At 39.9% G+C, this 11175-nt stretch overlaps 1 protein-coding gene across 2 annotated transcripts in view; it reads left to right on the plus strand.

The window, feature by feature from the left end:
- Positions 1–3725, plus strand: part of hmga2 (high mobility group AT-hook 2) — a 57935-nt gene extending 54210 nt beyond the window's left edge. For both annotated transcript variants that reach the window (XM_039792422.1, XM_039792423.1), the window contains one exon: positions 2487–3725. In XM_039792422.1, the coding sequence (XP_039648356.1) occupies positions 2487–2537 (51 nt within the window). In that variant the 3' untranslated portion in view covers positions 2538–3725. The remainder of the gene's footprint in view (positions 1–2486) is intronic.
- Positions 3726–11175: the final 7450 nt, after the last annotated feature.

Below are 11175 nucleotides of genomic sequence, written 5' to 3' on the forward strand. Positions count from 1 at the left end.
ACATGTCAGTCCCTCCAGAAAAATGCGATTATGCGATCTCATACTTCAATGCATAATCAGCCCAAGTCTGCATATTTATGCTTCAATCTTTATATCAAAAGATTGAAGTGTGATTTTTTTGTGAGGATCTGTACCAAACAAAGTTTTTTTCTTTAGTCTGTAGGATACGATTTGTAGGCCGGGACATCTCTGCAGCACCACAATACTTTATTTTAGAATGGTTTGATACATATTTTGCCTTTAACAAATATTGCACCCCCCTGCGATTTGGATATTGCACTAGTCCATATTGCGATATCGATAAAATTGCGATTAATTATGCAGCCCTACCTACTACTGTGCTAACTTATTATCACAGACTCTCAAAACCTTAAAGGTGCCCTGCCACACAAAACCGTTTTTACTTGTATTTTTTGAAATATGTTAGGTCCATATGTGTTTGTGTTATGTTGTGAATGTGAAAATGAACTGCTACCTCCTCTGTCAGCTCTAGCCACTGAACAGAAATAAGCAGAGAAATCAGACCAATCACAAAAGCTGGTCAGTCTGACGTGGTGTTTCCTGAGCTCATTACTATTCATGGGCTCGCCCAGTTGGGCTGGGTAAAGGATGCTGATAGCCAGGCTCTCATTGGCTAGCTGTTAGCCAATCAGAGTCAAGCAGCTTAGCTCGTTGAATATTGAGAACTGGCACAAATCGAGCTGAGTCTTCCTGTAGGCTTTCTATACCACGCTAGAATGGCTTGAAACAAGGTAACCAAGGCATTTTTTTTTTTTTCTTTTTTTTTTACAGAGTCCATGGTAGAACTTCAGACATTACCACAAAGTAATGAAATACGTGTGGTAGGGCACCTTTAATACATGTAGTTTGATATGTAACCATACTGTTTCGTGGCAATTTATATGCATGTGCATGTAAAATACATACCTAAACAAAAGGATAAGTGAGACAATGAAAACGTGCTGCCGTTCAATGTAGCTTCTCTCATCAGAATGAGCGATAACGGGCAGCTTCCCACAATTCCAGAGTCCAGCACATAAGGTCTCACACTGCCCTCTACTGACAACAGTTGGGACAGTACATGTACCCAGAAAGGTGAAATGCTGCTGCACATTATAATTACTTTGACATATATCAAACTTAACAAAACATAAATGTGATCATACATTTGTATATGTCACAATAGTCAACATAGATATGACAAAAACCCTTAATCCAGAAGTATAGTTGAAGTTTACCACCTTTTCCGGCTGCAGCACATCTGCAGTAAAGCAGCAGCAGCAGCTTTAGTCCTCCATTGGTGTCTAACTGGCACTACACCATATGAAGTAAATGGAAAAAAATTCGACAGGAAATGTAAATAATCGTTGAGGCTACTAGGACATGTAGTGAATGTGCCATGAAGCTCTAAATAAAGGGGATACAAATCTGAGGAAAGTGCAGAGGGCAAAGTGAGTTTTTGTTTTAATCCCACTAAGCCTTGGCATTACTAAATAAATGATGGCCTTGACTTGACTTGTTAATCAGGACCATGATGGTTCTGCATCAGGGATGGCTATGTCTCATCGTGCATAGGAGCGTTTCCTGTCAGAGATTAACCATTCACTTTGTGACCACGTTGAATTCAGCTGCTCCATTAACCCTATGAACAAGTGACTGAACAGCTCTGCTTGTGGTCATTCACATCTTTAAGTGAGACTGTGAGCCACTCTAATATAGCCTGACAAGCCAGACCCACATCCAGATGTTGGGTCTGGGAACTCACCATTGATGGGGCTCAATCCGAGGGGCGGGATAAACGGTTGTCTTTCAAATTCCCTCTACACGTAATAGGATAGCGCTACAACCAACCAGAGCAACGAAAAAGGTAGCGGAGCTAGTTGATAGATTAAACTTTTGCCGTATCCGGTCGGCAAAACTCCGAACACATCTTCCTTTTTTAAGAATGACTTCAGTGCCGTTCTTTGTTCTTTTCTCAAAGAAAAGCTGAACTCCAAGTCTTCCAGAAGACCGCTGTTCCCAGCAGCAGCAGCCATAAGCCCGCCCACTGACTCTATACACGATGTGATTGGCCTGACCAGAGCTTGGTTTTTCCAGCTTGCAAGTCAACAGAGAGTGCCTAGACCCCCCTGGCTGCAAATTAAATTTGCTGCCACTAGGGTGCGTCTAGATTTCTAGGCTAACTCTGATATGAAATAAGATAGCAGAGAACTTTATTTATCCCCAGGGAAATTGTTGCGAAGCAGTTGCAGTATGTGGTAGGAAAGTGCAAATATATCGCGACAATTGCAGAGTCATCTGAAAAGTTCTGTGGGTGGCAGGAGTCGAAATTGTATCTGAATTTTCGAGGTATAGATTGTGAACAGAAAGGGTGACAGGAATGTCCCCCTCTTGAGCTCCCGTGTTGCTCACCACAGTGTCAGACACGTAGAGACGTACTATATAATATATACTGTGTGTATATTTATTTTCATTTTTATTTACAGGAAGAGGAAGAAGAAGAAGAAGAGGCTGGAGAGTCCCCAGAGGAGGACTAAGCTACCACACCATCAAATCGCTACCTCATTCAGCTGTCAGGTCTTTCAAAGGGAAAAGACTGCCTTGACCACTTTTTTTTTTTTTTTACTTTTTCCACATGCTATGTTACTTGGTTTAATTTCAGTTAGACAATTTCCATCTTTTCTCTGTCACTGAACAGGCAGATGTTCAGTATTATGTCTTTGTCTTTAAACTCCTTTGATACATTTTTACATAGACCATGCGGAATGCAGCAAAAATAATCTTTTAGTTTGCTGCCAGCTCTTATTGGCTGAAGAGATACAAACAAGCAAACGGTTCAGCTCTAGACATTCTGCCTGTTGTAACAAACACATCAGACATGTCATCAGCCCTGTGCAACACAATTGCACTCCTCAACGAGAATAGACTAGAAACAAACCGAAACAGACACAATCAGTAAGTTCATGTTTGGGTTTTCTTTAGGCCATCGTCGTCTCCACATGAGCGAGAGCATTGGGTGCATCAGCCTGAGGACTACAATATTGTAATGAGGTGCAAATCAAATACACTCACACTGCCACTGCATCTCTCTCTCTCTCTCTCTCTCTCTCTCTCTCTCTCTCTCTCTCTCTCTCATGGACAGACATACAGTAGATCCACACACTCAATGACTCACTGCCATTGTTGACTGATACTCCAGACACTGATGGCCGAAAAAGAGACTGGGAAAGTCTGGTTTTGTCCTACAGACATGTAGAACAGCTGTCTACTGTCCTAATATATCAGTGTTGGCTCTAAAACAAACCAATCCACCCACCCCTTACCCAAACTGGTGTTAGGCCACCAAACACAAAGAGACAGAGATGGTTCCTCAGGGCAGTATGTTTATCCATTATGTTGGATTCAAGCCATTTAGAAAAAAAACTTACTGAAGTCGTTCGCATTGGCTCATATTTAACTTTAGCATTGGAATGAGAGCACATTACATTACATTTGAAAAGGCCATCTTCCAGTAACTTCTCTCTCTGGCAATATGCAGGAAAGATACAGCCTCCAATGCAACGTTTTATCAAGTTTTATTGACAGTGCAAATGTAGCTGATGTAACCATGGCCGATGCCCAGCCATGCCCTTAATCAAACATCAGTCAAGGATTAGTTGCTTAAAGCTATAGTGCGTAGTTTCTGTCGCCCCCCATGAGGAATTCTAAGCAATGACAATAAAACAGTCGGCGCGTCCACATGATACAAGCCTTCCGTGATCGCGCACGCCCCCCCGACCTTCTGCGCGGGAAAGTCGCCGGACGCCACAATCTTCTGAACAAAGTCCTACTGAGAAATCCAGAGAGAGTTGTGTGGAGCTGATAGTCTTAATTAGCTTTGGATCAACTAATTTGGCAATGGCTTGAATGTAACGGATGTTCATAAATATCAAAAAGTTACACACTAAAGCTTTGAATCTGAACCTAAACAAGACGACATTTTATATAATTCCTTTCCTGCATTAATGTTAATTAAGAAGGACAAACATCCTGAACCTTTCTGGTAAATTATACTCCTGTGCAGGAATACAAATAATAATGTAAGAGGCTATGCTGGAACACTTACTAGACATTAGATCAAAATGTCAGAGCACAGGGCAGCATTTCAATGGATGGCTGTTAAATTTAAATGAAAAGACAGTTTAATCAAGTAGTAATCTTTACAACTGACAATCAGTTGGAAGTCTCTTCATTTTTGGCTGTTTGAAAAACACAACAGCTTTAAAATGCCACACAGTGCAGCTTTAAATGATCTATTAAATCTAGGGTTGGGATTTTTTGGGGGATCTGGTTGACAAAATACCTGTATTTTCTAAACTCCGAGGCTAAGAAATTGTTCTTACTGAATATTTTATTGCTCCTTGCCTACAAAATAATGATTCAGGTAACAGCTTCTCATGTGCAGCTGGTGCTGACTGACACCTAAAGTGACAAACATTACTGGTGGCAGATTATAAACCGTTTACATTCATTCTGTGAGTAACAGGCCAGTGACTGCACTACTGTACGTGTTCCAAAGATCGCTTGTTAGTGACACCACTCTATAACACACCCCTCTATGATCGGGAGTGGTGGTGTCTCCCCTACTGAAATGATCATTCGTATATCCAAATTTAGATCAATGCTGATTCTATTTTCAGATTACAACTGCGGGCTGTGCAAATTAATGTAGAATTTCTATATTGAATGAGGGATTGAATCCTTGAGTACTAGTTATTTAAAAAGCTGAAACTATATATATATATATATATATATACACACAGTATATTCAATATGGGATCTGAAAGGATCCAGATTCAATAAGGGATTCGATAATGGATTCAGATTCAATAAAATGCAGTCAAATCTCAACCCTAGATTAATTGCTGATGAGTATGGCTCATCTTGATTGGTTAAACAAATTTACATCATACATACCATAAAAGAGTGGGCCAACATTAAAATAAAATCGACTTGAAAGTGGAGGACAAATTATTAAATGTAATTAATTGTGCACATCCATCCCCAATCCGCTTTTATAGGATAAGCATCGCTTTGAAAACTAGACCCAAACTGTGATTATTTTAATTAGTTCATTGTCAGAACATTTAGAAAAATGAAGAGTAGATGGTCCAGCACTGCCTCCAGTATGCATTTAAAGCTTTAATTTGGATGATCCAGAACATCATCAGCTCTGCTCTGCTCTCCATGTTGTTGGTGGACTGATCTAAAAAAAAGATACAACCTCTTCCCAAACTGTGGGTATTCCACTACCAAACAGCTTGACATTGCCTCAGACTACTGTATACCATTTTTCTCATATTTACATTAACAACCTTGTGTACATAGCCTCATTCAGTTGGTTCTTTGCGCAACATAGCTTTAAAACCTTTTCTCCACCATTGATGTCACACTGCAAAGAAATCCACAATTGTGCAAAAAAATATATAAAAAATAAAAACAACCTCAAGAACAAAAACCACAAGAACAAAACCACACATTACCTCATGACACACTGATACCTGGATTTAGTGGCAGCGTGACATTGGATGACTCATCACGCACTGTAACTCCAGAAAGCCTTACGTTTAGGGAAACCTGATGGTCAGCGCTTTCTGATCACTGATATGCAATATCCTCTCATGATTTCAAACTACCTCTGACTCAGCACAACCAGCTAATGAACGCTGTTGCTCAGTACACACAAACTTAATGCCCGGGAAGGCAGTGTGCGTTCAGATATTTGTGTTGGAACTTTATACTGTACATTAAAGCGAGGTCACGTCGGTTGGTTTTTTGTCATGTCCTGGGGGAACAGCAATTTGTCTGCATCTGTTTTGTTTGATTCAGTCAGGTAAACACTATATAATCGATAAAGAAGCAAAGGTCACATATAATAATGCCATGTGAATTAATATTAAAAGGTAAATTCAGCTGTCTTACTACAGCAGCCTTTTTGTTACCATATTTCCTGTTGGTTATGACGGCCAGACAAGTGCTTTTACAGGGGTACAAGGCGTTCAAGGCATGAAAAATGAAAATGGGTTGTGGCTTTCAGCTTTAACCACATTATCTGAACAACATTTTAATACACCTGCCCATTGTATTGTTAAACCACACGTTAAGCCCAGAAGCAGAGTCTGTACAAGAATCCCAGCGGCATCAGGTCTGATGCTGTAATGATACAGTTGGGATTTATTTCCACATAAGGCAGTAAGAGATCCTCACTGACGGTGATATTGGTGCACAACAGATATCATAAACATATGCGAACATACTTTCTAAAGCAAAGTGGCGCGTATTATCTGTACGCATTATGAGCTATCCGCGTGTATGTCTACGCCAGAACGGTACGTTGCATTTGGAGCTCCGGTTGGGTTTAGGGAAAGAAGAACGGGACGGTTGGATTTACGAAAACAATAACGGGACGCGGGACAACAACGGCACTGTTGGGTTTAGGAAAAGAAGAACGGGGTTGGCTTTAGGAAAAGACGAAAGCAACGGTTGGGTGACACGCGGATTTTTGGCCTTTCATACTACTCGCTACGGCGTAAATTGACACGCAATCGCAAGGTAATGCCAATAATGGCATACGAATTGGCATGTCATACATATGCCATTTCATGAGATCAGTCTGTGGTGCGAGTAAATTAGTAGTCCACTCTGTAGATGCTGTAACATTTGTCTGCGTTTTCTGGATCAAACTGTGAGGATATTTACTTGAACACCCGTCTCCAACTCTGTTTTAAAGAGTTGCCAGATCTTAGCACTGTGACTGAAATGTCATCATAACCTTCAGCATGATGGTCAAACCTTTGAAAATAAGACACAGGCTGTTAAAAAACTGAATTTTTCCTTTTTATTGGAGACCTACTTTAAAGCCTGCAGTCCAACATTTGCACGTTCTATATCCATATGTGCATAATTTAAGGCCATGCTTGAAAAAAAAGTCAGTTTCAGCTTTGGTTGTTTCCATACATGATATACGAGTCCAATCAACAGACAAGTGAAGTTATTAAAGTCCTTGTTAAGATGCAGTCTTTAGAGTTTGTCTCCATCATCACTTGGCACTGACTGGCCTGACGTTGTCTTCTTTAGAGGTTCCTGGAAAAAGCCTTGATTCAGTGGTCTGTTTTTATTACTTAAAACACAAAAGCAGCTAACATATTATGTACTGTTTTTCTTATTTACCTTAATGTTAATTTTTTTTATCTAAACATTGTAATGAAACATATTTAGCATTATCTGCAAACTGGGACTTCTGTTTGGCAAACTGGTAACTTGAATTTATTTTGTTCTGATGTACACAATGGTTTAATGAGGATCAAGTGTTACAACACTACATGATAAAACTACAAATGTTTGTTTTTTTGGCTTTCAATAGTTAAGAGTTGTTTTTTCCAGAGTTATGTACTACCTATATATGTACAGTACCTCAAACAAACTGTTAAAATGGACTAATCAGTTGACAAATACCTACCTCCAGTCTCTTTACTTTCAGTATGAGTTACATCTATGTATGATATGATCTATATCAGGACTGCAGAAGCTCCTTGCTTAAAGTATTGGATCAGATCAAGCTTCCAATCTCAGTACATTTGGATTCTCATCTTCAAAGTGACTTTCAGGTTTTGAAAGCGATATGTTTGACTTTTGTATATTGTATTCATGAATATGTTTTCTTGTTTTTAATTAGTAGATATCGATATACTTGATTAGGTGTTTTGTGTACTTCACACAAATGTGATTTTCTTGTTTCCTGTGATAAGGTTAAACCAGATGTATATGGAATTGCTTTTTACTTAGTGATGGATTATACCATTTTTCACCCGTCACCATGGCAACCTTTGAAACGTTGACATGGTATTTTAAACTGGGCCTGAGGTAGAGCCTCAGAGGAGCTACATTGATCTTGTCAACCAGCCTTCATCAGCAACACCAGTATGGAACAGTAATTAAAAAAAATGTTGTGGTAAACTCTCACTAACCAACAATCACACACAGTGTTTTGGGCCTTCAAACTGCAAATCAAATTATTCAAATTTGACCCCTGTACTGTTCGTGCAGTGCGTTTATTCATCACAAACAGCCAGCGTAACCACTGTACAGATGTTACCTGGAGCTGTTAACTAGCTAGCAACATGCACAACAAATGTGCTAGTACTTCACATTTGGCCAAGCAAGGTTATCTGTTGCCAGTCTTTATGCTAAGCTAGACTAAACACTGAGACCGCTCTCTTTACTGGACTAACAGAGGTGAAAGATACCTCATCTGTTGTCAGAAGGCCTAAATATGGTTTGAAAAATGTAATTTGAGTCAGAAATCTGGAGGGATTACACTAGTAATGACAAGGGGGTAAAACTATTTCTATCGTCTTCAAAAACTAACATATCCACACACTGTGCAGGTTATGCTATTTCTAATGAGAAGGGCAGTCGGAGAGCTCAGACCTCCGCCATTGCCATGCCCAATCTTTCAATATTAACGAAAGTGAAAAATAATTGGTATCCGCACCATGATTCGGATCCACTCCAAAAGGTAACCCTGTGTATCGACTGCAAGCATTCTTCACTTGCACGTCTCACGCGACAGATACACTTTCATTTTAATTTATACAGCTGTCTGAAACGGCTCTGTCAGGTTTGCATCTCAGCTGCATCTCGAGTGTGTAAAGGTGACCTGAAGCGTTTATCTGTGCTTCAAGTCATGTTTTCAACAATAGGCGCGTAAATGTGAGTTTGATGCCCAATTAATTTTTTAATCTAGGCGGAGCAGAGGTGCTGTGTCTCTGTACGGAGCTAGAGAGAAGAGCACTCTGCTCTGCTCGCCAACCCCTCCTTGCCTTGCTGCTCGAGGCTTTTGAAATTCACCTAGACACTCACCTCGGTGTTGCATGAATGCTGTCCGTACGCAAGCCTGACACAGTTGTGACGTTTGTGGTCTCAACACTAGGTAATGGCTACACCCTTCCACCAAGTTTCATGAAAATCGGGCCAGTCATTTTTACCTTAATCCTGCTGATAAACAAACCGAGCCGACAAACATAACCTCCTCGGCGAAGGAAATAATCAAGACAATCCAAACAAAGAGAATCAAAAGCTGCTGTTAAATGAGCTGGCTAAACATACTGTATAAACTGTGTGCACCTGTTGATGCAGGCTGATCAGTAGCTTTGAATGAATGGCTTTGAAACAGACAGGCTTCATCATTTAACACCATCCATCAGCCAGACAGACCCCATGTATGCCTGGTATTAACAAGTGATCTATAGGCATGTTAATGTATCACATGATAATACCGGATGTAAATGGAGTCTAAGTGGCACCAATGGGCTCAACTCGCTCCACGTTTTGAGCTTTAGAAGTTTGTCATTTCCTTCAGAGATGTGGATGAGATGAGTTTAGTAGAATCTAAAACACCTGCTAAAGTTCTCTGGATGTGATGCCGCCTCGCTGTTGGGCAAAAATGATTGTAGAGGCTGTTGACAAGCTTTCAGCTCTGGGAGTCTTAATGAAGTTGATCTTTTCTCTTCATGATATCACGTTTTAGTACAATCGAATACACATTACTACCTCCAGAAAGGCCTACTTTTACCTCATTTTCAAACTTAAAAAACTGTTTAGAATTCAGGTGTCCAAGAACATGTGGAGAACATTTTAACATTTTATATATACATAGTTTATTTTTGTGGGAGATGAATTTTATAAGACCGTTTTTCTCTGCCTCTCAGTCACCATTAGGTAAGACTGGACATATAAACTTTGAAAAGGATTTTTCCTACCTTATGCAATGTTTTGTAGTTTGCTGTGAGGGAAGTAGAGAGATTTCCCAGCTCTCCCTCTGTCTTGCTCCTCCTGTATCATTTCAAATGTCTTCTACTGTATCTAACTGTTATTGCTTTCTCTATCCACATAGTATTACTGTCTTTTATTTCACTACACATTTTGCTTGCTTTCTAAACAAAGTCTTTATAGATATTCACTATTTTATCCAGCACAATAAAAAGTATGGCATCCATAAAGAAGACGTATGTGTGAGTTTGTTCTTTCAAAAAATGTTACAGTGTAGATAAATCCTAAAGGTGGGATAAAACCTGTGTTGTCTGGAACAACATCACGTGGTGATTCTCTATACTTGCAAGACTCATGACCTTGCCTTGGTGGGAGTCGTGCTGATCGCAGACCTTAAAGGCAGTCAGAGCTGGCATCCCTCTGCCTCTGGTGCAGTGAACAATCCTGAGGTGGTCAGATGTTGAAGTAACCCTGCCCTATAGTTAGGGTTGGGTATCGTTTGGTTTTTTTTCGATTCCGGTGCTAAATCGATACTTTTAAAACGGTGCCAGTGCCTAAATGGTGCCTGAACCGGTACTTTTCAATAAAGTAAAAAAAAAAGAAGAAAAAAAATAAGGGTAGTAAACAACAGTCAGTGACTTGTTTATTGCTAAGGCCATGGTCAAAATTAAAGATTTAATAATAATGTAATAACTATAACAATAACAATAACTTATTTCACCAGTAAATTGCTGTTGAACCCCAGATGGGAAAAGGGTTTTTTACAATTACTGTGAATGCACCACGAGGCTACCTGTTTTAAGTGAATGCACCGTCTGTGTTGTTTAATTCCGACAACGGCAGCTGCGAGTGAACGCACCGTCTGTGTTGTTTAATTCCGACAACTCCGACAACGGCAGCTGCAAGTGAACGCACCGTCTGTGTTGTTAAACTCCGACCATATAAACATACTGTATATCTATGAATTGCGACAACGGCAGCTGCTGCTGCGCTGCAGAGCAGACTGTTAGATCCCGCTGTTGAAGTCCTCCACAGTGAAATAGTCACACTTTACACTGTTTAACGTTAGCTGTCAGCATTTTACTGGTGTTTAATCCAGCTGCTAGCTAAAGTTATGGTGCGTTCTTTTTGTCTTGTAATCGCGACTAGTAGCTTGCGGCGTGAACGTCACATCCGTGGCGAATAAAACAAAAAAACCCTTCTAATAATGGCGGGTTTTTTTTTCTTTTGTCACACAATACTACGAGTCGGAGAAAAGATGGATTTTTGTAACATTTTTAGTAACATTTAGGATTCTATTCACCCAGTTATTGACATATTACACATATATATATTTCACAGTTTGATACATCAAAATTACGTTTT

The sequence above is a fragment of the Perca fluviatilis genome, chromosome 23 (genome assembly GCF_010015445.1).
Source record: "Perca fluviatilis chromosome 23, GENO_Pfluv_1.0, whole genome shotgun sequence".
Classification (NCBI taxonomy): Eukaryota; Metazoa; Chordata; class Actinopteri; order Perciformes; family Percidae; genus Perca; species Perca fluviatilis.